The sequence below is a fragment of the Hirundo rustica genome, chromosome 25 (assembly GCF_015227805.2).
Source record: "Hirundo rustica isolate bHirRus1 chromosome 25, bHirRus1.pri.v3, whole genome shotgun sequence".
NCBI classification, from domain to species: Eukaryota; Metazoa; Chordata; class Aves; order Passeriformes; family Hirundinidae; genus Hirundo; species Hirundo rustica.
Window position 1 is genome coordinate 1092048 of NC_053474.1, and position 27411 is coordinate 1119458.

At 49.3% G+C, this 27411-nt stretch overlaps 5 protein-coding genes across 10 annotated transcripts in view; 3 read left to right on the top strand and 2 right to left on the bottom strand.

The window, feature by feature from the left end:
* Positions 1 to 2611, bottom strand: part of RLF (RLF zinc finger) — a 28738-nt gene extending 26127 nt beyond the window's left edge. For 3 of the 4 annotated variants that reach the window (XM_058423561.1, XM_058423562.1, XM_058423560.1), the window contains exon 1: positions 128 to 255. Coding sequence is in view for 1 of the 4 variants with exons in the window: in XM_040086112.2 (XP_039942046.1) it covers positions 128 to 282; positions 2436 to 2588 (308 nt within the window). In the remaining 3 variants the exon portion in view is untranslated. Of the gene's footprint in view, positions 1 to 127; positions 283 to 2435 lie in introns of those variants that run through there. The other variant, XM_040086112.2, reaches the window with a different exon arrangement.
* Positions 2612 to 2873: 262 nt separating this feature from the next.
* The window catches only part of RRAGC (Ras related GTP binding C), a 32509-nt gene continuing 7971 nt past the window's right edge, over positions 2874 to 27411 (top strand). Inside the window, exons 1-2 of one of the 3 annotated variants that reach the window (XM_058423563.1) lie at positions 2874 to 3015; positions 3187 to 3291. In XM_058423563.1, coding sequence (XP_058279546.1) covers positions 2926 to 3015; positions 3187 to 3291 — 195 coding nt within the window. In that variant the 5' untranslated portion in view covers positions 2874 to 2925. Of the gene's footprint in view, positions 3077 to 3186; positions 3292 to 24616; positions 24908 to 27411 lie in introns of those variants that run through there. The other 2 variants (XM_040086116.2, XM_040086115.2) reach the window with 2 other exon arrangements.
* Positions 3042 to 16055, top strand: GJA9 (gap junction protein alpha 9). The gene is made up of 3 exons (XM_040086114.2): positions 3042 to 3076; positions 3187 to 3291; positions 14120 to 16055. Exon 3 carries the CDS (start codon positions 14141 to 14143, stop codon positions 15668 to 15670), a length of 1530 nt encoding a protein of 509 aa, XP_039942048.1. The 5' UTR covers positions 3042 to 3076; positions 3187 to 3291; positions 14120 to 14140; the 3' UTR covers positions 15671 to 16055.
* Positions 4713 to 10290, bottom strand: NFKBID (NFKB inhibitor delta). Its single transcript, XM_040086117.2, has 12 exons — positions 10222 to 10290; positions 9544 to 9632; positions 9423 to 9456; positions 9129 to 9250; positions 8515 to 8699; positions 7968 to 8073; positions 7188 to 7334; positions 6969 to 7020; positions 6326 to 6483; positions 5840 to 5953; positions 5366 to 5530; positions 4713 to 5071 (listed from the first exon to the last, which is right to left on the bottom strand). The coding sequence occupies exons 1-12, from the start codon at positions 10235 to 10237 to the stop codon at positions 5012 to 5014; spliced, it is 1248 nt and encodes a 415-aa protein (XP_039942051.2). The 5' UTR covers positions 10238 to 10290; the 3' UTR covers positions 4713 to 5011.
* On the top strand, positions 17518 to 22708 carry MYCBP (MYC binding protein). The gene is made up of 5 exons (XM_040086118.1): positions 17518 to 17573; positions 17773 to 17845; positions 19536 to 19584; positions 20272 to 20401; positions 22614 to 22708. The coding sequence occupies exons 1-5, from the start codon at positions 17559 to 17561 to the stop codon at positions 22656 to 22658; spliced, it is 312 nt and encodes a 103-aa protein (XP_039942052.1). The 5' UTR covers positions 17518 to 17558; the 3' UTR covers positions 22659 to 22708.

The following is a 27411-nucleotide window of genomic DNA, read 5'->3' on the forward strand; positions in this document are numbered from 1 at the left end:
AGACAAGTTGCAAATACAGCTGTCAAATTAAGCAATAAACTATTTCAACAGCTTGCCCTTTAATTTATGAAGTGCAGTTCTTTTTAAAACAACAACAAAAAAATTAATATACCGACTTAAAACTTACAGCACTAGCCTGCCAAGTACCAAAAGAACATCTTCACATTCTGTAGTCAAGTAAGGTCTTGCATTAGCAAAGCTTTGGATGGAGATTCGATACACTTCCAAAAAAGGCAAAATATGTTCCGATGCACCCCGACTGCCAGCATACTGGAGCAGTGTCTGAAACAAAATGAGTTCTCATTAGAAGTTCTTATAACACACTTTTGCTTAAAAACAAATATCAAACACCAAACACGCACAGTGGACAACAGCACTATTTCCCTGCTTGAAAATAGGGATGGTCAAGGAAATTGTGACATCCAGCATCACTCCCCATAAGAGCTACTGGAAAGCTACACAAGTTTACAAGTGCTAAACCAGCATTCAGACAGCTCAAAGCATAGGAAATTCACTAATTTGGTTCAGTTTGCCTGACAGCCATTCCACAGCAATACAAGAACTCCTTCCAGGCTCCTGCCTCAGCTGTACTCACAGGATGGCCAACGTAAAACATTTCCGCTCTCCTTGTGTGTGCTACTTCCCAAACTCAAACCAAAGCCCAGATTAATTCAGCTTCTTTCTATCCACATTCTGCTGTAGCTTAATAACTCCATGACAAGGTATCAGCGGTACCTTCCAAGTAATTGATACAAAACTGAGCTCCCTAAATTTCACTTATGGGTAGACCTTAAGTTATTTAAATTATCACAAAAATCCTCTGTCAGGAGAAATCCAGAGATAAAATTACACCTCACCCACAGTGAGGTGTAAACACAGTAACACCATAAACTCATCCTTTCTTGAAGCTGCTGCATGCCTCCCATTGCATCTCCTGGAGCTGGGGCACAACAATCCAAAAAATCCCAGACTGATGGCAACCCAAAACCAATCTTACCCAATTTACCTGTGCTATCACATTACTTTAAAACCAGTCTACAATAATAGCAAAAGGACCTAGAGGGCTACATTACTTGTGGGACATGGTTTGGTGGTTTTTTGGGGTTTTTTTAGGTAGCAGAATTGCCTTTTACCACACTCCACTGATTATCTCTAAAGCTTCTTCTGTACCAAACTAAACTGGGAAGCCAGACGTGTACACATACAGATCATCTTGACAACCACAATTAAATGTTGGCTGAATATTTGTGTCAATGTTCTGGTATAATGTACACGACTGGGAACAAATTTAGCAAAATCTAAACACGGACTGAGTCACACTTTGTACTAGGCTCCATGTCACAGCACGGTCAGAGATCTTCACCATATACAGGGGAAAACACAGCACTATGCAGTTGCACCCTGCAGTTTGAGAGAAAGGAGTTTTGAAACCTTAGTAAATATACTTATTCTCTTATTTCAGTAAGTGATGAGCTAAACATTCTCCCAGAATGGCATGGCAAAGCATACAACCTGTGGATGCAAAATGGAAGACTGTGGAGGGTAACACCACTAACATATAATTTGTGACCAGTAAGCTTTTTTTTCTCTGAGTTTGCCATTCACCAGTCAAATACTACAGCTTTATCACCTGAGCTGTTGTAAACTAGCTTAGAAAACATATTTTTTATTTCTTACTTTAAACCCCACAATCTCTTCAGACTCAACAGGAAAAACTCTCCAACCCAAAATTGTAACAACAATTTTTCAACCTTAGAGCTCACAGTAAATGATGCTGTAAGGGTAGCAAAAACTAATTAACCAGTGGAAGGGTTTATATTTAAGAATGAGTTATCCCCATCAATTGGGGCTTTAATCAAGACCAGCTCTTCTTCTGGAACTCAGGGCGTCGATTCAGAAATTGATGGTCTTCCTCTGGATTGCACTAAGCAAATATTTAAGACAAGATATCCAAAACACAGCTCATTCACTGACTGAAGGGCACTGTAGGCCCTTACAGGCCAGCAAGCACTCCTTACATCCCACGGCAAATCTCGAACAAGGTGATTACGCAGATTTGATCCCGAGACAAGTGAAACACAGACAACCTCGGAACCGAGCCAAAACTGCACCGAGAAAATGCGGTGCGGCCCGCCTGCCCCAGAGACCCACCCGAGGGCCACAGCACGTCCCGGGCCGAGCGATGCCAAAGCCCAAAGGCGAGCGGTCCCCTCGGCCCCGGCTCCGGGCTGGCGGCGCAGAGCCCACGGGGTCCCCTCTGCAGGGCGAGCACAGCCCCGCTCGGCACTCGGGCACGGCGCCCCGCGCCCTGCGCGCCGCCGGCTTGGGAAGATCGAGCACCCAGAGCGGCAGCGCCGTGCCTGCCCCGGCCGCATCCTCGCTGCCCGCACCCGGCCTGCAGCCCGCGCCGCGGCCCGCCCCGCCCGGCTCTCTACCTGGCAGAATCCCCGGCAGTAGGCTCGGGAAGAGGCCTCAGACACCTCCTGCTCGCGCAGCTCGGCCTGCAGCTGCCAGAGGCGAGCGCGGAGCGCCGACACCACCCGCGGCAGCTCCGGCCGCGCCGCCGCCTCGGCCTCCGCGTCCGCCATCTGCACCCGGCCCTACTGCGCGTAGGCACCGGTCACGTGACCCGGCGCTGACCTCATCGGCCAGGGACGGCCTCACGTGACACGCGCACGTGACGCGCCGCCGTTCTCCCGCGGGCGGGGCCCCACGTGACGGGTGGGCAGGCCGGACCCCACGTGACGGGTGGGCGGGGCGCGCGGCCCACAGCGCGGAGTGGGCGGGGCTGCAGCGCCCCCCGGCCACGCCCCGCCCGGGCCGTGAGGGCTCCGGAGCTCCGGGACGAGGGCAGCGAAGCGGCCTGGGGGTTCCAGCCCACTCTGCGGTAAAGGTGGCACACTGCAGGGCTAAGGAATGTGAAAGATGATAATGGACGCCGGCCAGAGTCAGCTTTTTAACTTAGATTGCCGTTATTTTAATCGCCCGTTGAACAACACGTTGTGGAAGCAGAACGTTCGTGTCTCTAGCATAGCCCTGCAGAGGCTGTTGCCCAGACACGGGAACGGAGAGGATGGTAAATAGCTTTTCCCAAGAATTTGCATTGTGTCTGGTGACATGAGATGCTGGGCCCATGGGTCGTCTTTGTCCTTATCTCAACTCATGAACTGTCTATTTTCTACCCAGTTTACACTCAAGGAAGAGAATGACAGACCGGCTTTGGTGGGAGCCTGGAATCCATCCCTACTACAGACAGGGGAAGCAAGGCGAGGTGCGGCAAAGAAGGGGCAGGTAAGGGAAAGACAAGGCAAGAGATTGATAAGAAAAGTCAAAACAATCCATGGGAGGGGTAGGCAAGGTATTGCAAGGAAGTGATTGGAAAGACATGGAAAGGAAGGCATCCCTTTGACTTGGTTTGGGCCTGTAAGAGCTGGACCCAGTTTCGGGGTGAATTTGGAGACCTCACCAATGGGTAGACACACTGCATAGGATTTTCCCAGTTGCCAGGAAGGGTTCTGCAGATCCTTGCTGTGAAACGGGGCTCCCCAGCGACTGCAGACTCTGGAGGATGGTAATGTGTTTAAGCAATTGGTGATGCATCTTTCTCAATCGCTATCTTGACTCTAGTAGTAATGACTAGCTGCATTACCTTGCTTATTTTTGCTTGTTGCTAAAGCAAACTGTGTAGTTTTATTGAATAGATCATTTTACTTAAGTGCTGCCTTAATAGTCATAGTAAAATAAGACCATTCTTTCCATTGGTGTCTGTGTCCTTTAAATTGCCCCTGTCAATTGGAAGAACAAGTTCTCAGCATCGTTTCTCTCCCTCAGGCTTTGTTCATTGAAGGATATCAAGGTTGGTTTAGCAAAACTTAAAATTTCAGTAATTGTCCCAAACTATTCTTACGATAGCAGTCTGTGAAACAACTTTAGTGGAACATTACATTGCTTATTATTAATTAAAATAATTGAAAGTTAATTAATGCCATTACGTAGAAAAATTAATTAGGAAAGTTCTATATTTTCCATCTCTAGGAGGAATTTTGTAAGGTGCTGGTATGCTGTTGGAGATGCTAGGAGGAATTTCAGTAGTGCTGAAGTAGATTTAGAGGGAATTGGGAAGGATCGATTTGGTGGCATCAACTGGCCTTTCAGTGATGCTGGGTGAGGTTTGAGGGTGCTGAAGAGGAGCTGGAGCTGGTTAAAATGGTTTTGGGTGACTTTGGGAAGGTGTGAAGGTGGATTGGGGGAGCTGGGATGGTTTGGACTGCGAGGGGTTTGATGGTTCTAAGGGATGCTCCCTTCACCAGTTCCTCTAGAGCACCCTTAGGTCTGGGGAGGAGAAAACAGCATTTGGGGGCACCTCTGGGAGTCACCCCACAGGCTCGTGGATATCACCCTCTTATCACCCCTGCATTTCCCACCCTTTCTCCCTCATGTTTCCTGTTCTTTTCCCCTCACACTTCCCACCATTTACGCCCTTAACTTAAGGCCTTAAAATAGTGTTAAAGGAGGATTTTTTTAATGACTTAATCCTTAAAATAAGAGAAAAGGAGGCTTTCTCAATTTGAAGCCCTTTGTTCCTGAGCCCTCTCCTTTTTCTGGGATCACTGGGATGCACTGGGGGGGACTGAGGAGAGACTGAGAGCACTGGGAAAAAAACGGACTCAGATTTTAAGAAAGTTTTTATTTCATTCCAGAATTCCCTCAGTTTTTGGGTTTCCCCTCCAATTTGGCATGCTCCACCCCAACTCCCCCGACTTAGAGGAGACGCCCCTCATTAGCAGCCCCCATTAATGAGGCTGGGGGGAAGGGCTCTATGGGGGGGGGCTGGGGGAGCTGGACCCCCTCCGTGCTCCTCCCCCCACCAAACCAATGTGGTTCAGACTCATTTCACAGAAATTTGGGGGCAATTTCATTGAAATCAGGAAAAATTAAAATGATGGGGGGGGAATCCCCCAATATGGGGGTGTCCCCCCCTCTGATACCCGGGGACCCCTCCCCTCTGACGTCACTCGGCGGTGTGGGGGGGGCGATGGGACCCCCGGCGGCTCCTCAGGAGGAGGCGGAGCTGTGGGGGAGCGAGGGTTCAGGGAGGTCCCCAAAACACCGGGTTCTACCCCAGAATATGGGGATGTCACCCAAAGGTCCTGGGACGGGACCCCACGGTTTTGTGAAAATGCGGGGGTAAAGCAGCAGGATTTGGGGGTAAAACAGCAGGATTTTGGAGTGCGACAGAACTTTTGGGCATAGCAGCAGGGATCTGAGGCAAAACAGGGGGATTAGGGGGTTCCAGGAGCAATTCTGGGCATTTCCCCCCATCAGCAGGAAGTTTTAGGGTGCGGTGGGGTACTGGGGGTCTCACCTGGTCTCCGGGGGACCCAGGGGGCAGCAGGCCCTGGGGCAGGTCGTGCTCCAGGTTGCGGGCGCTGGGGTCGGCACCCCAGGCCAGGAGCAGCCTCACAAGGGGCTCCTGGCTGGGGGTCCCCGGTAGCGCCGCTGCCATGTGCAGGGGGGTGTTCCCGTGGGCCTGTGGGACGTGGCGGGGCTCAGGGTACCCACAAATCACCCTCCAGCCCCCCTAGAGGTACCTCAGAGACCCTTGAGATCTGATAACGATACCTCCAGCCCCTCCAGACTCTCCACATTCACCCCAAAGCCCCCAGCGCCCCTCTGATCCCACTGAACCTCCCAGAGCCCTTTCATGCCCTCCAAGCCACTAGACAGACCCCAAAGAGCTCCACAGGCCCCTCCAATCAGCCCTCAGAGGCCCCCCAGGCCCAAGTTCCCCCCCACAGAGCCCCTCAGAGCTCCCCCCAGTCCCACAAGTCCCTCAGACCTTCATGTTGACAAGACGGGGGGCCATGCCGGGCTGGCGCAGCAGCAGGTGGGCCAGGGCAAGGTTGCCTCCCCGCACGGCCAGGTGCAGTGCTGTCAGGCTACTTTTGGTGTCCTGGGGGCAAGACAGGGGTCAGGGGGGGCCCCACAGGAGGTCTCACCTCCCTACAACCTCCTCACCCTCCCCAAAGGGACCCCAAGAGATCCCAGTGCCCAGGAGCACAGGTCTATCCAGCCCCTGGGGACCCTGAACAGAGACACAGGGGTCTTTGGGAGGCACACAGGTGTTGTGGGGGGCTCATGCCCCTCCCCAACCCTCCCAAGGTACCCCAAAGGTCCCCCATGGCCACGAGCTCAGGTCTGCCCAGCACACAGGGACCCTGGGGTGGGACTTTGAGGAGCACAGAGGTCTGTGCAGATAACCCAGGGGATCTGAGGGACACCTGGAGACTCGAGGGGTGCCTGGGGATCCTTGGGGGGTCTGTACCTGGCTGCTGCTGTCCGCCCCCATCTGCAGTAGCAGCTCAACACAGCGGAATCGGTCCTGGGGAGTGGGGGACCCCCCTCCAGAGCCCCCCACGGGGGGGTACCCTCCCTGCAGCGAGGCGTTGTGGGCCAGGACGGCGCAGTGCAGAGGGGTCTGGCCTGGAGGGGAACCAAGAGGGGTCAGGAAAGGCCCTTCCCCCAAAAAGGGCCCCTCTGGAACTGGGAATCCTCTTAGGGATCCCCTCAAAGTACAGACACACCCCCTGAGACCCTCCCACCATCAACCAGGACCCCCAAACTGGAGATCCCCCATCCCCTCAAACAGTGATGCATTCATCAGGAATCCCACCAAGAGCTACCAAAAAGTGGGGATCTCCAGGGTCCCCCTCAAACGAGGGACCCCCAAGCCCCTCCTGTTTTGAGTACCCCTCAAGTGGGACTCTCCCAAGGGTCCTGAAAAGAGGGGACTCATCAGATACACCAAATCAGGGACCCCTGAGTCCCCCTCCAATTGGGGACCCATCAACTGAACTCTCCCTGGTCCCACTCAAAGAAGGACTCCCCAAGAATCACTCCCACCCCAAAACCAGCGACCCACCCCAAACCCCTCTACCACCCTTTTCACCCCCCCCAAATTTGCTGACCCTCAAAATTTCTGGCCTCCACGTTGACAGGAACTCCCGAGGACATCATGGCCTGGGAAGGTGATGGGAAAGATTTGGGGTCATCCTGGATACCAGGAACCCTCCTAGGCCAGTTCCCTGGTCTCCCAGGACAATTGTGTCCCTTCTGCACCCACTTTGGGGTCCCCTTTGTGAGGGGGTCCCCACGGTTGCCCAGTCCCCGTGGGGGTGGGGGCTCACCTGGAGGATTTGAGGGTGCCCGTAGGCCGCAGCCAGGTGCAGGGCTGTGCGGCCCCTGTGGTCAGCGGCGTCAGGGTTGGCTCCCAGGACAAGCAGGTCCCGGACGATCTCCGGGGCTGCAGCTGCTGCTGCCACCAGCAGTGGAGTCTGGGGGGATCAAATGGGGGGATCAGGGGGGCTTGAGTGACTCATGGGGGGAGTTAGATGTCTAGGGGTCAAGGGGGTCTGGGGGCTCTTGCAGGGAAAAAAGGAAGGTGAGGTGGTTGGGGGGCACCAAGCACCCCTGAACCCTCCAGTTATCACCCTGGTATTCTGTTACTGCTCTGCCCCCACCTTTATCATCCCCTCATTAATTATTTGTTATTAATTGCCCCTTCATTAGCCCTTTATTGGCCTCTGATTACACCATCACTAATCACCCATTATTACCCCCCAGTATTAATTACCCTTTAATCCTCCATCACTCCTCCTGTTATTAGGCCGCAACAGAACCCTGTGATTAATTATCCCAGAATTAACTACCCCACACGCATTATTAATTACCCCCATAACCCGCTGCTCCGTTATTGTCTTTTTACCCCCATCACCCCCTTACTGCCCCAATAAGACCCCCTTATTACCCCTATAACCGCTTCTTTATACTCAATGCCCTCAACTTTCCCAAGTGTTCTTGCACTCCTAGTTTCCCCTAATTCCTCACCCCAATTTGCCAAGGTGCTCCTGCACCTTGATCTCCTCCAGATGCCCCTTCCAGACCCCCAGGTGTGTCCCCCCCCTCACCTTGCCCATGTGCTCCCGCACCTCAAGTCCCCCCAGGTCCCGCAGAGCCTCGGCCGCAGCCCGGGCGAGTGCCCACAGCCTCCCGGCACACAGCACATGCAGCAGCCTGGGGATGAAAAGGGGTTAGAGGGGACTCCCTCGCCCCTCTACCTGCCCCCCACATTCCACCCAGAACACAGACACCCCCCCAAAAAGACTTGTCACCCCAGAGCCCCTCCCAGTGCCTCACTAGGGGCTTCCCAGCACTGCTCTTGCCCCACTGAGTCCTGCATTGTCTCTCATTGACCTCCCCATTGACTCTCCTATTTACCCCGCACTGACCCCATTTCATCCCATTGCCCTCCACTGAACACCACATTGCCCTCCACTCACCCCACTGCCCTCCCACTGCACCCCTATGGGCCCCACTGACTGTCCTTCACACCACTGACTCCCTAAATTGCCCTGCATCAATGCCCCCTGTTTGCTCCAATTTAGCCCATTGACCCCTCTTGGACCCCTTGACCCCTGCCCCCCCCCAGTGCCCTCCCACGGCCCCCCTGCTCACGTGTCCCCTTCCTCGTCCTGCCGCAGCAGCTCCCGGGGGTCTCGGCCCCCCAGTGCAGCACGGGCAGCTGCCAGTTCCTGGGGTTCAGGATACGGGTCTGGGGTCTCCCTTCCCAGCAGGGGAGCCCCAAATTCTCCCCACGGCACTGGGGGATGGGGCCAGGCAGGGCCAGAGATGTCAGCGGCCTTGAGGGGCAGCAATCAATGTGGAGGGGGCTTGGTCCCAGTTACCCTCCACAGCTCCAAGTGCCCCCCAAATCCTGCCCCAATGACCCCCCCCCATTTTCCTCCCCTTGCCCCCCATTGCCCCCATCTACATCATCTCCTCCCGTTGCTGCCCCCATTGCCTCTCCACTGCCGCCAACTGCTTCCTTAATTCCTTCCCATAGCCTCCCTTAACCATCCCATTGCCCCACCATTCCCCTCCCAGTTGTTTGCCCCCCTTCTCCTCCCCATTTCCCCTATTCCCTCCCTTTGCCCCCCATTCCCCCCATTCTCCCCCCACCTCCCTCTCATTTTCCCCCATCGATCCCCATTAACCGCACTGCTCCCCCTTTAACCCCCCGCTTCCACGCCCCATTTCTCCCTCTCCGCTGTCCCCTCCAAGCCCCTCACCTGAAGCTCCCTCAGACCGGGGGCTCTTCCCCCGTGGGCCCCCCCCGGGCTGCCGTGGGGCGACACTTGTGGGACCGCACAGGGGGTGGGCATCGCTGCGGGGGCGCCGGGCCAGGGGGCACCTGCGGGAAGAGCCGGGGATGGGGCGGACGTGGGGAGGGACCTGGGGGGGAGTGGGAAGGTTTGGGGACGTGGAGGGGAATTGTGGGACACAGGGAGGATATGGAGAGGATTTACGGAGCCCAGGGAGTGTGGGGGGAATCTGGGAGGAACTGGGGGTCGGAGATCACTCACCATCCGAGGGGCGCGGGGAGGGCAGAGCCAAAACCTGGGGGGCAGAGGGGAGAGCGAGGGGGTCAGCGAGGAGAGCGGGGTGTCCCGAGGGGAGGTGTCGCTGGAAAAGGGGGTCACCCACCGGGGATCTCGCCCCTTCCCTGCTCTTCTGCTGCCGGAGCTCCTTCAGCAGCTGCTTCACGGTCTGGGGCGGAGCGGCGCGAGGGGGACCTGGGGGTGTGCAAGGGGGATTCGGGGGTCGCCGGCATGCCGGGGAACCCTGAAACCTCCTCGAACCCTGCCGAACGCCCAGGCCTCCCCCGGATCCCCGTGTCTCATCCAGACCCTCGGGGGTCCCCCTGAATTCCTGAGATCCTTCAAACCGCCGTGCCATAACCGGGCCGCCGGGACCCCCGAACTCCTGGGCCCTCCCCAGGGGCGGGAATCCCCCTATCGTGACGTCACGGGGATTCCCATACGTCACCACCCGCCCCCGCCGGCACCGCCCTCCTCCCCGGGGAACCCCCTCCTCCCCCGCGGGGAGAATCCAGCGGGGAGGCCCCGGGAATTCCCCCGCTCCATGAAGGCCAGTGTACCCCCTCCTGCCCCCCAGCTCTCCTAAAGGGTCAGCAGACCCTTCTTGGCTCTCCTAAAGGACCAGTGTCTCCTAAACGGCCAGTGTCCCCTAAAAAAGGAGTCTTAAAAAGCCAGCGCTCCCCTGTTTTAAAGGGCCAGCACCCTGTCCCAGAGCTCTTAAAATGCCAGCGTCCCCTAAATGCGGGTCTTAAAGGGCCCCTGACATCACCCTCTTCCCCCTTACCTCTCTGGGGCCGCATCCCGCGGGATCCGGGGGCAAATGGGGCCGGGGCGGGTGTGGGGACGGTTTTGGGGGGACTTGAGCGAGGAAGCCCCGCCCCGGAGGGAAACGCCACCAAAACGCCAACGCTGTCACCATTGCGACGGGTGACAAGGGGGCGGAGGGCGGAGCTTCAGAGGGGCCTATGGGACCCAAAGGATGCGTGAAGGTGCGGGGTCACCCGGGGGCCACGGTCCTCTGAGGGGGTGTGGGGAAGGGTCACAGGTCCTGGGTTGTTCCCTTGTAACGTCATCAGGACCGATCTGGGGCGACAATCCAGGGTTCCTCCCACCCCCCATCATTTTGTGTGGGTCTTTGCCCCATTCGGGGGGCTCTCTTCCCCATTCTAGGTGGGGGCTCTGTCTCCCTAACCCCAGAAGATCAGGAGACCCATGAAGACCATGAAGGCTGTGGAGACCCCAGGGCTGGTGTCTTTACTGGGGGAGGGATGATACAGTTTGCAGGGTGTCACTGCTCCCCTCCATACCCCCCACTTGGGGGTGTAGGGTGTGTCTTATCCACTTGGGGGTATCTCTGCCCCATTTGAGGGAGATTTCTGACCCACTTGGGGGGCCCATTTAGGATGGGGGGGCTCAGCCTGATTTTGACACATGGGACCCCCAACTCCAGGAAACCATGAGACCTACTGAGACCATGAAGACCCCTGAGGCCACCAGGGCTGGGGGTTTTAATTTGGGGACTGACACACACAGAGGGGTTCCCTCCAGGATCCTGAGTGGGGAGGTGTCACAAGTGAACTTTCTACTGCATGGGCTGCTGAGCCTCCACCAGTCCTGAAGCCTTTCTGCAACAGGCAGCTCCGCTTCTCTAAATGCCAGAACATACCTGCCCAAAGAGCTGGAACAGCCTAGGAGCTGCCAGCAGCTGAAGGAACAGCAGAGCACCCCGATGAGAGGTTTATATACCCCAGCCTCCATGGCTGCACCTTCTGCTGCCCCAGCACATCCCTTCCTGCAGCCTGTCTTAACCCTTGGCTCCGCCACTTTCACACCTCATGAGCACAACCTGGATGCTGCAGCTCAGAGGTGAAACCCTTCCCCTGGCCCCAGCCACAGGCACCGGCCCTGAGCCCAGCAGATGGATACAGAACAGGCAGGAAAGAAGAAAAAGATAGAGAGAGGAACCCTAATAAAATAAACATGGAAAGAAACTTGAAAATGCAAAGAGGAGCAAGGTCAGGAGAGAATTAAAAACAGGTACAGAAAGCTACAGTACCAGTGTATATGTATAAATAAAATTTTAAAGCCAAGGGATTAAGAGAGGAAAATAGCAAGCTAGATAAAAATATACAGAAAATACAAATTTTTAAAGCTAAGGAACTAAGAGAGGAATGAACTAAAAATTATCAACAGTGAACTAAGATAGACAGAAACTGTAAAAAAAACCCCTTAAATTTTCTGATACGGTCCAGGGCGTCCTCAGAAATTTTGCTTGTGAAAGTGAAAACACAAATGTGCACCTACTGATTTGCATGTGTATCTTAGCAAACAAAAGTGCATCTATAAGGCAGCACAGAAAATACACTGATGTGAAGAAAATGTGCTTCAGCTTTCTGTGGTAATCTCTGGTCTGCCTTAAAACACAGAACTGCTGAATTTAGTAATCCTAAAGACAACACTGAGTAGTACAGTTGTCCAAATTCCTCGTTGTTGCAGTTTATAATTTGTGATCTTCCTTCGCTACTGATAGAAAATCATGGGAGTGAGTTCATGTCACCCCAAAAATGTGTAGGACACATTGCTGATGTTTGTGCCTCTACTCATCTGGCTGTCCATTGTGGGTCAGACAGATAACAGTGGAAATGAAAATCAATTGTACACATAAAGTGCACATTATTGATGTATAGAAATGAAAAGGCCTTGATATTCAGAGAATATTTCCATGATTGGAGGATTACTGTGATGTTTGACCCTAAGCTAAGAAAAATCAATAGAGTAATAAAAATTTAGAGAATGTTTTGCAGTGAATAAAAAGCCAGTGAGGTAGCTTCTAGACCTGGGAGAAAAATGTCTCTGCATACATCACTAAATTACTACATTCTGAATGTCTTTGTGTAAATAGTCAGAGTTGCAAGCTCTGAACTAAGGTAAAAAACAGCATCAGCACTATAAAATTATTGTTGGCACTTGAATTTATTTTCCCCTGTGACTTGCCGAGTTGTCATTTAACTCTAGTACCATTTTAAATGAGATAATGCATCCTGGAGTGCTGTGTGGATCGTTACACGTTTGTTTTAATATTTAGGTTTTACAGAGCAAGTAAATCACCAGCCATTGCAGTTCAGCCTCACCAAACACTCCAGGTTTTCAAACAAAGCTTCAGCATCTCTGCACGGCAGGGGGGGGTGTGTCTGTCTGTGGACCACTTCAGCAGACTTAGAGGGTTTTTATCAATAACAGAAAAATATTTAGAGCCCTACATTAAGTACCCAATGGAAGACACATGTTTAGAATCCTGCTTTAAGTACTTGATAGAAATGGCTGGCTGGAGACTGCTAGCTTGCCAAAATGATTGAGTACTCTAGGCAAGCTGTCAAGTGTGAAATGGGACATGACCTATTGACTGATCTTCAGCACCAAAATTAAAAGATAATGATTAGCTTTTTTGAGTTCTCAGCAGAGGAAGTTTATTCATTCTCTACAGGACATTTCAATGAGCACTACACTTTTGCAGAGTGCTGATGGGGGTCACCTAAAAGAACATTATAGCGCTAGATAATGATTCTTAACTCATTTTGGTCCTAGCAGTGGACTTGCACATTAATACCAGGCATTCCTAATATTTGTTTTTACATCAGGAGTGTGGTGCTAAGCTATTGCAGGAGAACAGATCGTCTGCAGGAATTTACAGTGGTAGAGCCTATGAAGATTTACCTTCTTTTGCAAGCTGAATGTTTGCTACTACTGAGATATGTAAACTTAGTCTGAAAGTTCTGTTTTATTCTGTTTTCCTGGGGCTGAGACTGTTCTTAAAACTTAGAAGGTGCTATAGAGGCAAAATAGAAGATAATCTCAAAGAACTTAAAGCTGCAGGTTTTTTATTTCTAGCTTTTTAAAATGAGAATCTTTTACCGTTCATAGTTAAATTATGCTTGGAGCAGTAGTAGACTGAACAATAGATCGATTTTCTCCTCCCTTCAGCCCCAGCAAATATAAATTCCACGTGCAAAGCTCACATTCTGCCACTTGCTCCTGTAGCAAAATAAACTGCTCATAATGTGTCCATTTACTCACATAGATGGATGATGGCAGGGGTTGTAATTTTTTATCGGACGTCGCAGAGGTTTAGTTTTACACATTTTTGTAAAGAAAGGTATGTTTTAATTTTAATTTACCATTTATTTTTAATTTGTTTCTGTATAAAAATGTCTAACTTGCCTATTTGTATACTGATTTGCAAAAGTATTTTCATGTTTAGAAGACTTAACGTAAAGATTCCTCTATAGACATCAATATTGCAATCATAAGATTCCAGCTTCTGTTGACTTGTTAGCACTCCTGTTTTACAGGATCACATAATGCTCCTAAAATGCTCCTAAAATCCTGCTACAAGTCAGGCACTCTAGTTTCCACTGATCTGTTGCAGACTGAAGGTGTTTAATATCTTGTAGTGATGTGCTTATCAGGATGTTAATAATAAAGTAGGCACGGGCAGATGATGCAGTTCTCCATCTCGTAGATGAGAGAAAATAATACCTAATTATCAACGAGCGGTTGGTCATGTTCCCATGGTTACAATGTGAGATATGATAGTTTTCCCAGTGTTGTTTTTTTCCATAATGCATTGAGGAAGGAATGCAACTTTTACAATGTTTGGTACTTTTTCCTCTCCTACATTTTAGTGTTAATATGGCAGAATAACCATGGGAGACTGGAATTTCCTTGGAGGCATTTTAGAGGAGGTCCACATTCACTCCACTATTATTGGAAAGATCTGGCTAACAATCCTGTTCATATTTCGAATGCTTGTCCTTGGAGTGGCAACCGAGAATGTTTGGAATGATGAACAATCAGAATTTATATGCAATACTGAGCAGCCTGGTTGCAGAAACGTGTGCTATGACGAGGCCTTTCCCATCTCTCTCATAAGATACTGGGTCTTGCAAGTTATATTTGTGTCTTCCCCTTCCTTGGTGTATATGGGTCATGCCTTATACAGACTAAGAGCCTTGGAAAAAGAGAGGCAAAAAAAGAAAGCTCAGGTAAAGGTGAAACTTGAAAGCACTGAATTGGAAATGACTGAAAATCGTAAAAGACTGGAGAGAGAACTCCGGCAATTGGATCAAAGAAAGCTCAACAAAGCCCCCCTAAGGGGCTCTCTGCTCTGCACTTACGTGATACATATTTTTACGAGATCTGCAGTGGAAGTTGGCTTTATGATTGGGCAGTATCTTCTTTACGGTTTTCACTTAGATCCCCTTTATAAATGTCAGAGAGACCCATGTCCAAACACAGTTGACTGCTTTGTATCTAGACCGACAGAAAAGACAGTGTTTCTATTATTCATGCAATCAATAGCAACTGTATCATTGCTTTTAAGTATTCTAGAAATTATCCACTTAGGATTCCGGAAAATTAAAATGGGACTCTGCGAGCAGAATAAAAACAAGGATGACTCTGACAATTTCTACACAAACAAATCTAAGAAATATTCTGTGATACCGCAGTCTTCTTTGGCAATATCCACCAGCCCTCAGAAAACACTTCCTTGTGCTCTTAGCAGTTACACCTTTTTGATGGAAAAGCAAACTGACACTATGCTCTACCCAGTTTTAAATTCTCCTTCCGTGTTTCAGTCTGTGCAAAATAACCGTACAGAAAGCAGCAGCAACTACACCCATTGCAATCAGGAAAACAAATCCCCGAAGAGGAGGCCAGCTACAAATGCTTTAGACAATCGGACTCAAAATGCTAGCACAAATAACAACGAAGGCTTTGGCAAGCTTTGGACTGAGATGCATGATGCACAAGAAGAGGCTGAAAAGAAACATTTTCTTCTTGTTCCTCAGAATGCAGACACAGCTTCAAACAGGTACTTGAGAAGCTTTGCTGAGATGCCATCTCAAACTTCATTGCAACCTGATACAACTTTTCCTAGTACTGCTTTTAGACGACAGGCAATGGTTGAGAGCACAGGAGCACCAACAAATTCTCTTCCAAAGAACAGTGACAGAAGACAAAGCAGTTTCAGCGGAAACAAAGCCCAAATTCCTTACAATGCTGATGTAAAAAATTCCAGCCGACCAGACACGTCTGATTCTATGGGGGTCGTGAGCTCAGAATCTACACAAAGCAGAAACTGGAGTAGTCCAAAGCTTCTCTCCCTGTCTAGGCAGCAGTCCCTGTCAAGTAATGCCAGCAGTAGGCGTGCCCCCACTGATCTCCAAATATAGGGTGAGTTACATGGGCTGCACGATGCTGGGATAATCCCTGAGCAGGGACGTGCTAGCAGAAAAAGAGCCAAAACCCCTAAAAGACTCTTTTGCTTGTAGCAGCAACATTAATTTGGTCCTGTCCACATAAGAAACACCCACTAGAACTATTAAAACTATTCGCTGTAGATTTCTCTCCAGCAAGTATCCTTTCCATTTCTAGTTTTGTTCTATGTGTATACATAAATACAGCCCTACACAATTGTGTTTGCACTGTAAAATTTCAGATTGTGCAATATACTGGAACGTACATAAATGTATAGTGTGACTTAGGCAAGTTAATGCTGCTGCTGTGGCTTTGATTCTTGCATTTCTTGATGCTTAAGATTCTGTGGGCAATAGCTCCTAATGCTTGTTTTGTATTTAATCCCCCCATAATAAAAAGCTTAGTATTTAACACACTCTGTTCCTGCCGTCTAAATAATGGAAAGTTAGCATTTTGATGTTCATGTATGGGATATGACATTTGCATTTTTGTTGTTCAAGACAAGTTGAAAAAGCATTTTTCTGCTGCTGCGAGAGGAATTTTATTAACTTTTTATGTCTGGACACAAGTTAAACATTTTTTTCATCAGAGCACCTTGCCAAATGAAGAATAACTACTGAAAAATATAAACATTGCAGAAGAGCATGGAGAAAAAGTGTGAAAAGTCCCTAACATTACGTGCAAGTTCATTTGGTTGATCTCTTTTTTATTTTTTAAATTTTTTTATTTCGATAAGTACATTTTATTTGTCAGCGTTTCAGAAAAAGAAACAGGTACAACGGCTTCTGGTTTTTTGTTTGTTTGTTTGTTTTGTTTTTTAAACAGGCTAAGGCAAAAGACTCCTTTCAATGTGAAGATTTCACCACGTATCACTCTTCCGAGCCCCTTGGGTAGGCACCTTTGCAGCTGCTGCTTGCCACAACTTTCTCCTGTGATTTCAGTCAGCTGCAGCTACTGAAATTTATTAATCAGACATTTTGAATTTCACAAACCAGAAGGCTTACTATGGAAAACACAAAAAAATCTCCAGCGACCAGCAGGACAGCTCGCCGCTGCTCCCGAGCAGCACGGCACCCGCCGCTCGGAGCCACCCGGGCCCCGCTCAGGGCCGGCTCCGCACGATTCCTGCCGCCGCAGCTCTCCTTCCCCGCGGGGAGCTCCGGGGCCGCGTGTGGCGGCGATCCCCGGCCAGCGGCGGCACAGCCCTCCCAGGCTGAGCCGAGCCCCGGAACCGCCCCCGGCGAGGAGAGCGGGGCAGAGCGGGACAAGGGCCAGAGCCGCGCAAGAAAGGGGGCACAGCGCCGGCCTCGGCTTCCCCTTGGGCAGCGAGCGGGACGGCGAGGCCGCCTTGAGGGGAGCGAGCCTGCCCTGAAGGGAGCGAGCCCGCCCTGAGGGAGCGAAGGCATCCTGAGGGGGGCGAGGCCGCCCTGAACGGAGCGAGGCCGCCCTGAGGGGAGCGAGCCTGCCCTGAAGGGAGCGAGCCCGCCCTGAAGGGAACAAAGCTGCCCTGAGGGGAACAAAGCCGCCGCCCTGAGGGGAGCGAGCCTGCCCTGAGGGGAACAAAGCCGCCCTGAGGGGAGCGAGCCTGCCCTGAAGGGAGCGAGCCCGCCCTGAGGGGGCGAAGGCATCCTGAGGGGGGCGAAGCCGCCCTGAACGGAGCGAGGCCGCCCTGAACGGAGCGAGCCTGCCCTGAACGGAGCGAGGGCGCCCTGAGGGGGGCGAGGGCGGCGCGCGGGGCCCGGCGCGAGGGGCCCGGCCCGGACGTTGCCGCGGCGCCGTCGCCCCGGTAACCGCGGGGACGCGCTCGCGCCGTTAAAGAGCAGGGCGCAGGCGCAGGGCCGGGGCAGGCGCCGTGCGGGTTAGATGGCGCACTACAAGGTAGGGGGGAGCGCGCCGGCGTGGGCGCGGTGCCGCTCTCCGTGCCGGCTGCGCGGAGCGGCGGGCCGCCGACCGACACCGGCTCGGCCCTTCGTGCCGCCTCCGCGGCGGAGAGCGGGACCGGCCTGCGCCAAAGGGCCGCCTCCGCGGTCGAGGCGCGGCGCGCCGCCGATCTGACCGTGTGGGCGTCCTCCCTCAGGCCGCGGACTCCAAGCGGGAGCAGTTCCGCCAGTACTTGGAGAAGTCGGGAGTGCTGGACATGCTCACCAAGGGTAAGTCTCCGGCTCACGCCGTGCCGCCCGAGCCCGGCGGGCGCTCTTCGTGGGCGTTGCGGGCGGGTGCCGCTCCTCTCGGCGTGTTCCGCTCCCGCGGAGCGGCTGCCGCCCTGCGCGGCAGCGTCGCGGTTTTCCCTGGGGCCGCCTTGCCGCTCTCCATTGCCTTCTCGCCTCGCCGATCGCTCTCTCTCCTCAGTCCGGCGAGGCGGCCGGCAGAAGAACTCGCCTGGAAAAGTTGGTGCGGCGTGGCCTGGAAATGGAGCCGGAGGTGCGCGGCGGGGCGGTGCACGCCGGGAGAGGGCAGCGGGCCCGGGAGCTGCAGACCCCGCGGGGCGGCTCCGCGAGGTGCGGGCGGAACGGGGAGGCGGCTCCTGTGCCCGTCCGTGGTGTGGTGGAGACCTCTCTTCTTCGGCCAAAGTGCTTCTTTCAGCGCGTGCTTTTGGTTAATTTTTTTTTTTTTTTTTTTCCTTTCGACGCGTGCTCTTCCTAAGTTCTGGGTACTGTTATTCTGCCGGAGGAAGTCAGTGCTCGGGATGAAATAACAGCAAATGTTATGGTAGAAAAACTTTGTGTGATACCCTTTCTTGGGTGGAGCTTAGTGCTTTTCTGGTATGAATGAAGCAAAGTTCTGGAATAATGACTCCCCGTGTCGAACTGGGGAAAATGATGATGCTAAACTTGGCACGTGTGACTTGGTATCTCTAAAATCCTTCTAAAATCTTTTTGAGACCCTTCTAATAGTATGTGGCAAAAATCTGTTAATATTTCAGTTAATATTGAAAAAATAATGTTCTGTTAATATTGAAAATGTGCTGTTTAAAGAGGGAGCAGCAGATCTAGGATGTCAAGCGAATAGCTGCTGCACTAAGACTCTTGGCCTGGTGTGTGTGAGTATAATTTGATTTTTCAATCGCAGTACCATCCAATGGGATGGCAAATCAAGCCTTCCAAGCAGTGAGGCAACCTAATTTTGCTTTTAACTTAGGAGGTACTTAGCTTAGAAGCTTAGTTTGGCTGTGTACTTCAGACATCTGAAACTGGCACATCGCCCCTGTGGGTAGCAGGGAGTGGTTTATGTTTGGGGACTTTCTGGGTATTCATGTGGCAGAACCTCCAGTTGTGTTGCTCTGTATAGAGCTCATTTTGTTTAAGTTGTCGGGGTATTGCTGCTTTTGTCTGGTGATTTTGGCCATTAGAGCCCCCATCTGTGAAGATTATCAGTGTCACCTAGCCATTCAGCAGCTATTTAGTTTTGTAACTGTAGGTGATGCTCGATGGAGGTTTGCTTTTATGCTGAAAGTTACAGAACTGCTGATGTCTTGTGGTTGAAAGATGTAGCTTAAGTAGAAGTTTTATGAACAACATAGGTAGAATTTCAGTCCCACTGGCAAAAGCTAGTACTAGGGTGCATGTGGCTATGTAAAAATCTTTCAGGCCATTTTGTGTTCTGTGCTAGAATAGCTGAAGGCTATGTGGGGTAAGGATCAAGAAAACTCTTTAGCTGTTACTAGGTGTAATGCTCTGTCCCCTCTGATACAGCAGACCTGTTGCTTATGTCAAAATACACAGGTGAAAATCTCGTTAAATGGAAAAACTCAACTTGGAAGCTTTCTGACTGCTGGTGTGTGTTTTAAAAACTTAGAGTTGCCTGAACTTCTTGCAATTGTTGAATATTTTCTATTTGCAGTGTTGGTAGCCTTATATGAAGAGCCAGAGAAACCAGATAGTGCACTGGAGTATCCTTTTACTTTGCTGTGACTTATTTATCGAGACTTCATGCACAGTACTGCTTCTGACTCGTGGGTGAACTGGATAGGCTCATTTCAAAGCCTTGCATTGAGAACATGACTTTTATCAATGCACTTTACCTAATATAATTGCATTTTCACAAGCTAACAGCGTCTGACAGGGTGCAATAGAACTGGGCATTTCAGTGTGCCAGCAATTATGAAGCCAGGTTTTAGGCCATTTCAGAGTGTTGTCGACCTGCAGCATTTGGCTTGAGTACCTGAAGTGGCAATGGGTTCTGAAGCTTGCTTCTTCACGCTTCCTTTTTCTGTTTTTTGTTTGTTTTTAAATACACAAAGAAGGGGGGAACTAGCATATTTTGTGTCTTGCCATTTTTAAGCAGCCTCCATTTTGGGGTATTTTTTTTAAATTATTTCTTTCAATTCTTCAAATGATCTGCAATTAAGAAAAGAAAAGGGTAGTAACACCTAAGAATTTGTACTGATATCTTGTTTTTGTTTGTTTTTAAGGGGTATAGCTATGAATTTGAAAAGCTCTTTCATTTTGGTAACTCTTTTCCTATAGTAATGGTTTACTGCAATTTTCACCATGTACTGCAGTGTTAACTTCAACACGGGTGTTAAAACTAAAATGTAGTTATATAGCTGAAGAAATACTTAACATCTAAATATCAGTTTTCTGAAGCATCATCTGGGAGCTTCAGCTCCTGAGAATCCAGAAATAGAGGCACTTCGCTTGGAAGTGGCAGAGATGAAAGAAAAATATGAAGCTGTGCTGGAAGAAAATAAAAAACTGAAAACCAAGGTAAAAGTCTACGTGGTGTTACTCTATAGTTCCATATTATACAAGAAAAAAAATATTTTAGTTATTTAGAATAGAGCTAACTTTCTTCCATTTGAGTAATTGATAGATGTTGCATTGTTGGGCCTCATGAGAAATGCTGATAGAACTCATTGTAGTAAAGATTATTATTTTTTATGGGACACTTCTTATAGAATATAACAAAATATTGCTAAACTAGGGATTTTATTTCTTTATTATCTTGTCTAATACGTTGTATTGAGTCTCATCTGGATGTGTTTAAGTTGTCTGATATTATGTAGATCATGCTTTCAGGAGAGTTTTTCAAAACAAGTAAGGTAATGTATCCATTATAAAGCCTTTCAAAAGGCAAATTGAAGGAGGAATATTATGTATTACTTTGTGTCACTCGGCACAAACTTATACACGGCAGGATCTTACACAGCACTTAGATCCGTGTGGAAAAGTAATTTGTGCTTTTTACCTGAGATGACCCCGGTGTGTATCTGAAACAGCAGTGAGTCCGAAGTGCTGGCTGGGGCAGGGCCGTTCCTCAGCGGGTCTGAGAGCGCTCTGGGGTGTGAACAGCTTTCTGACAAGGAGGGAGACCCCCGAGATCTTTCATGTGCCAGCAGCTTTTGTGCCACTGCAGGTTTCCAAGCATTTGTTGAAGGAGGATGTGGCTGTTATATGTGGATACCCTCAGATTTCTCCTGGGAGACATCCACCTCTCTTAGTTGTGTGAGAAGGGATTCTTGGCCATTACCCCTTTGTATTTCTTGTCCAGAGTGTCATCTTGCTGTCCTATTCTCCTAATTCTCCCTCTTTCCTGTTACCCGTTATGAGTCCTCAGCTATGTTTGTTATTTCTTATTAGGAAATATGGCAAAGAACAGAATTTTAGGCAGAGTAGCAATAGACCAGCCGCTTGTTTCAGCAGACTTAAAAATGCAGCTGATACTAAGTAGCTAGATGAGAGCAGAGTAATCTGGGTCTTTGTTTAAAGAAATCTTTTCAAGAAATCAAAACTTGTTGCAGGAAAGTAAGCCCTTTTTCTTCATTGTTTAAGTGTTGTTCTTTACACATTTTCCAGTATTAGTGTGTTTCTTTGTTTTTTCTTTTTTTTCCCCCCCCTGTTCTTTCCTCTACAATGTAATGCCCTTCATTCTGTCACACTGTAGAGCTTCACACAGCATGCGGGGAGAACACTACCACTGTCTTGTAGCAGACCTCTAACATGAAATACTTGTATTTATTGGTAACTACTGTTGCATTCATCACATGAATGTCACATGTTCATGTGTGTGTCTTGGGAGGAGGACAGGAAGTCAACAGTTAGGTCCTTGGTGGAAAACAAAACTGACTTTGCGTTGTGTACTAGTCATCTGTTGTAGTAAAATCTGCAATAATAAAAAAAATAGGATTTTAGTGCTTCTTATTAGCAGCAGAATGATTGCTGCAATTTACTGTTGCTGGTAGGAAGGAACACACGGATATTGTATTCTTGTGTGCTTATTATTTTTAACTTTTATTTATGCTTTAAAATTTAATTTATATTTAGGTACTTTGTTTCTTTTTAAGTCACTGCAGTTTGCACAGGGTAGGATCTTAATTGAGGAAGCTGAAGCAGCATATTGTAGCGAGATGGCTCTAATTCTTGAACTGATTTTGAAGCTTGAATTTACCTTTAATGCCACTGAGGTCAAATGAACAACTTTGTATCTTTCTGTGGTAGTAACTTTACAAGTAAAAGTCATATTTAAGTGTGTAGTTGCCCAGGCTATACTCTCCCGAAAGCATAATGGAAACTAGAATGATTACAAGAAATGTTATTAGGTTGGATACTATTGCAATGAGAATGACTGTTTCCTTTAATCATGTTTCAGTGAGAGCTTATAGAACACTAGTCACTAGCAACTGCTATTTAAAATGAAAGTACTTAAAGGCTGATAGAAAGTTAAGGGCAGGTCATGTGTGCTTCAAAGTGCATTTAAAATCTACCTTGTGATGGGTGCACGGTTATAGAGTGTGAGAAATGGATGTTTTGGGAGAAGGGTTACTTTACTGCCTGACTTGAAAATGGTCCTGCATAAGGATGAGTTAAAATGAGCAGAGTAGATGGAACAAGTCCAGACCATACCTTTTTCTTCTCTTCTTGGTACAGAGTGTTACATGAAATACTGTGACTAACTAAATTCCTTTCTTTAAATCCACAGCTGGCTCAGTATGAACCACCTCAAGATGAGAAGCATGGTGAATAACAGTAGTTTTTCCTTTATTGCCTTGACTTAATAAAGGGCTTCCTGAGAAATGCGGTCTTTTGTGTGTGTGTGTGACCTCTGCGTTGTCTACTTTGTTACTTCATCTTAAAGAATACATTGCCATGAGCATGCAGATGCCACGGCAACTGCTGAGTTAAGCGTACTGGCCAGTGTTCTTGCTTTCTGTGTTTAAGAAAGGTTGACAGTTTATCATAACTTTTAGATAACTGCTTGCCAGTGTCATGTGATTTTCACATCATGGTCAATGGTCCTGTGGAACTGCTGATCTGTCTCTGTTTTCTTTTAACCATGACACTGATGGACCAAACGTAAATTAAAGCAGGACCTTCAAATGACTTTCTATGTTTGTATTCAGCACTGAGGTGAGACTTCTACTGAAGCTGATAGGGTAACACTGCTCAGATGGGCATAAAATGAGCAAGTACCGTTAAGTGATGGATATAGCACAATGTTGAAATGCAGTAGCTACTGAACTTTCTCTTTAATTTGCATGAGGTGTACCTCTTCCCATGCAACTCATGTCTGCTCCCATCTCAGACTGGGCTTTGCAAAGTCGATCCAGATATTGCCTGTGCAGTTCTGAATATTACCCAAAATTCTTACTTGTGATGAAAGTCCTGTGTAATTCGAGTGGCACATCTAAAACGACAGTGTGGAGACTTCTGCTTTCTGATTCATCTAACAGGAAAAATAAAATCCCACTGGGGTGGGATGTGGGTGTGACTTCTGATTATTCATTTGGCCTATGTTTCCTTTCCCCTTTCCCTGAATTGGTTTCATGACTCTTCTGAAATGCAAAGTAGACCTTTATAAAAAAAATAAAAAAAGAGTAATAGTATTTTAAGGAGCTGATTTTTTTTCTTACCCTAAAACTAGGTACTTTAAAGGCAGATGACGACAGGAAAAATAAAGGAATGAGGAAATGAAACGCACTAGTTGTCTTATGTATTAGATTTATTGGCCATTGGTCTGCAGAACCCATCTTAAAAATAAGGAAGCTTAGCTATCTTGAAAATGTGGTAGGATGGATCAGAAACTTTTGTTAGTCATTGTAATCAAGGCTAGTGAGTGTAATAATTGCATACCTTACTATTGTACCTATTGACCTGAACAGACCAGAAGGCAGGCAAAATGAGGGGAAAATACTGCTTTAATTCTGTAAAACATTAATTGGGAAAAAAATGCCCTGAACCAACAAACCATAGCCAAACAAGAAAGGCCAAAAAAAAAAAAAAATTCCCCAAACTCTGGAACAAAGGACAGAAGCCAGCTCCCTTGAATGTAAGATAGAGTATTAAGCAGCACCAGGTGGAAGCAGGGAGGGGGTGATGCTGTGCAAAGGGTAACAGCTGAACATGTTTCTGAGTAATGGGATGGAAAGGTCTTGCTAAAGAAGCAGCAAGGCAGCTACAGGTGGTGGTGAAGCCATCACAGGGCACGGACTCCTGCCTTGAGCAGTAACACAACCTTCCAATTTTCAAAACTGTATTTGCTTCCCTCTGAAAGCACTTGGACGTCGCGAACCTTAAACGAGGAAGGATCGCGATGAAATAACAAATGCTTGGTACAACTTCAGCTCAGCGCCCGCTTGCACCAGGGCCGCCAGAAGAAAACTAACTCCAGTTTAACGAAGGCTATCGCTTCGCAAGGTAACGTTTTCTTCTGCGAACTGTCCCCTGCCCGGCCGAGGGCTGCGTTTGCGCCCTGAGCGAAGCGGGAGCGGCGCTTTCTCTCCGGAGCGCGCTCCCGCGGCCCCGCGCGCTCCCGCCCCGCCCCGCTCACGTGCGGCGGCGCCGTCAGGTGACTCGGGGCCGACCGGAGCCTTCCTCCCCTGGCCGCGCGCCCGGGCCAATCGGCGGCGCGGAGCCCGCGGCGGCCAATCCGCGCCGGCGGGGCCGGGCCCGCAGAGGGAGGCCCCGGGCCGGGCGCTGGCGGCTGTCGGGCGGCGGGCTCGGGCGGACATGGCGCTGCAGTTCGGCGGGGCGGGCGCGCCCGGCGCGGCCGAGGAGCCGGCGCTGGTGGGGGGGAGCTTCGGGGCCGCGGACTCGTTCCCCAAGGACTTCGGCTACGGGGAGGAGGAGGAGGAGGCGGAGCTGGAGGGAGGCCCGGGGCCCGGCGGGCCCGGGGGCGGCGCGGGCGGGCCCGGCGGCGGCGCGGGCGGGGCGGACTCCAAGCCGCGGATTCTGCTCATGGGGCTGCGGCGCAGCGGCAAGTCTTCCATCCAGAAGGTGAGGGGCAGCCGGCGGCTCCCCGCCTCCGCCTGCCGCGCTGCCTCTCCGGCGCCGAGCTCCTTCTCCCTGCCGCGCTGCCCTTCGGGCTATTCCTGCTTTTGGTTGTGGGCCCGTGTGGCGAAGTCGGAGCGACCGGAGCCTCCCGCTTAAAGACGTTTGCTTTCCAGAATGGACTCTGATCGTCTGCCCTAGAGAGGAAGGTTGTGTAGCGTAGGTTGTAGCCTTCGTGTTTCTTCGCTTTTAAGGCTCAGAAGTAGAAAGTGACGATACCGGTGTGAAATTTACCGTGAGGTGTTTTCTTACGCGGTGCAGGTGTGTGGTATTTAGCTAGAGCTTCCGCTGGGAAGAAGACTTGAGCGGTTGTTCTGCCCTTTGATGCTTTGAAGGAGACTTCTGCTTTCGTGTGAGCAGAGCCAGCCTCTGGTTTTCTCTAGTTTGCTAGAGGGAGTAAACAAGGGTCGCTTGTCAAGGAGGAAATACAACAGTTCCGGTGCCTTAGGTTTGTTGGTAGCTTCGTGAAGTCACTAGTGTTTCTTAATAAAAGTAAGACAAAACTGACTTCTCATTTGCCACGTAGCTCAGCAGAATTGTAGCACTCAGAACAATCTTTGTGTTCCTTGGTGCAAATTTTGCTTGCAGTCCCTCTCGTGAACTTTTCAGGTGATATTTTTATGGGAAGGTGCTGGTAGTGAAATGCGTGAGTCTCAGCTCTAGACTTAAGGGCCTCGAATTTGTTTCAGATGCAAGTGTGAAAACCTACAGAGATTTCTATAAAGGTTTTGTGCAGAGAAGCCTTTTTGGACATTGCAGTACAGCAGGTATGCATCTGCTTCTTTTAGCAATCCTATGCAGACTGCTTGGTAATCCATAGACTGCAGTAAACCAAGGAGTTCTCAGCTGATTTCAGACTCTGTTAGTGGGAAATCTTTTCCATTGTGCTATGCTGAAATACCGTAGCAGACTGGACTGTTGTTGCTTTTTAGCCTTACCAGTTATTCCCCATTATTTAAGTCAAATGCTCCCACTGTATGTGCAAATGTGCTGCTTCCACTGAAAGCGGTTTTCTAACTTTTACTCATGTGAATGGAATTCATTGTGGACTCTTATTAGATATCTTATTGTGTTATCCACTTGTGAAAAAACAGAACCCTAAAAGCTGGAGGAGGAGAGGAGCTCCAAATTGCAGATAGGTTTTAAGACATTATAAGTCTCTTTGTAGGTGTAGCTTTTGGACTTTTTTATGGCCAGGGTAGACTTCAGTGCTCTGAGGGCCTATTCCAGTAGTTGTGTAGGAAAGGAATAGTGCCACGTTGAATATGCAATTAGAGGAATAGAATTTATCTTTTGCCAATCAGTTACCAATCTTACGTAGGAACTGGGAGCTGTGGTTCTGGTACCTAGGAGCTTTTTGTGATGCTGCCTGAGCAAACTCTAATATCAGGAAATTTCTTATTAACAGTGTCCCTGCTCTTAAATCTCTCTAGTTCAAAAACGGTCGTAACCAGACCCAACCCTTCTGTCTGGGCACTAGCTGTTGATCCCTTTGCCAGAAAATAGGGGCATATGCAAGATAAACACTGCATTGCCTTTCTGATTATTCTCAAATTTCAGTGAAAAAAGTGAATTAAATAATTTCGTACTTCTGCTGAGAGCAGTATTGACAAGAGATCTCTAACAAAAGAAAAAACCATGGTCCTAGGGAGAGACTTTTTTTTTTTTTCCCTTTTGGTCAATTGGGTTTTCCATACTGGTGTAACCTATGAGTATTTAGTAGCAAATTGTAGGTAGATTTTGGGAATGCGGTGATTGCTTCAGTTCATAACCAAATTTTTGTGCAGACTTGCATAACTGGACTTACTGTGCTGCATGATGTAATAGGAAACTGGAAAGGGTTCAGGTGGAGAGCATCAGTCTGATGAAATGTGCTGTTTTGGGGAAAAAAAAGGGAAAAAGGTGACAGTGTTGCTTCCCGGAGACTTATCACCTTTAAACTGAATCTACTAATTCTGTCCTGCTCTTGTGGGAGATGCTGAGTTCCAAAAGGAATGTTGATTTCAGAATTCTTTAAAACTATGCAGCAAACCTGGAAGAATGCAGTACAACTGCTGTGTATCTAGAACTATTCTTACTTCTCCATACAAATGTCCTGCTGTGTGAAACCTCATTTAGACCCTGGCCTCCTAAGATGTTTGCCCCAAGGAAATAAATTCTTTCCCTTGGCCTTAAAATTCTAGGCTGAAGTATTACTTTGAACCTCGCTAAGCTGTGCTGGGTGTGGTGCTGTTTGGCTTGCAGGTTTTTTTGACACTTTGTTGCATCAGGTCTCTAATGGATGACTTCTGTAACTGTATGAAACACTTGAAGAAACCAAAATCACCGAGTTTGCAGTCCCTATTGTGAAGTTTTTAGGTTTACCAAGTGCTGTATATGAAACTTCTTTATTTTTTTTGCAGTCCTGGTGTGTGACTGCGTTATTTAGAGTACATTGTTCAGAATAACTT

Bases quoted from the DNA above. Each gene is read 5' to 3' on its own strand.
- MYCBP (XM_040086118.1), top strand. The intron at 19,585-20,271 runs GTATCCTTTTAC...TCTAAATATCAG, and splicing joins AAACCAGATAGTGCACTGGA to TTTTCTGAAGCATCATCTGG. The intron at 20,402-22,613 runs GTAAAAGTCTAC...TTAAATCCACAG, and splicing joins ATAAAAAACTGAAAACCAAG to CTGGCTCAGTATGAACCACC.
- NFKBID (XM_040086117.2), bottom strand. The intron at 5,954-6,325 runs GTACAGACCCCC...TCTTGCCCCCAG, and splicing joins GGGCGGACAGCAGCAGCCAG to GACACCAAAAGTAGCCTGAC. The intron at 5,072-5,365 runs GTGAGACCCCCA...GCTCCCCCACAG, and splicing joins CTGGGTCCCCCGGAGACCAG to CTCCGCCTCCTCCTGAGGAG.
- GJA9 (XM_040086114.2), top strand. From the start codon at position 14,141: ATGGGAGACTGGAATTTCCTTGGAGGCATTTTAGAGGAGGTCCACATT.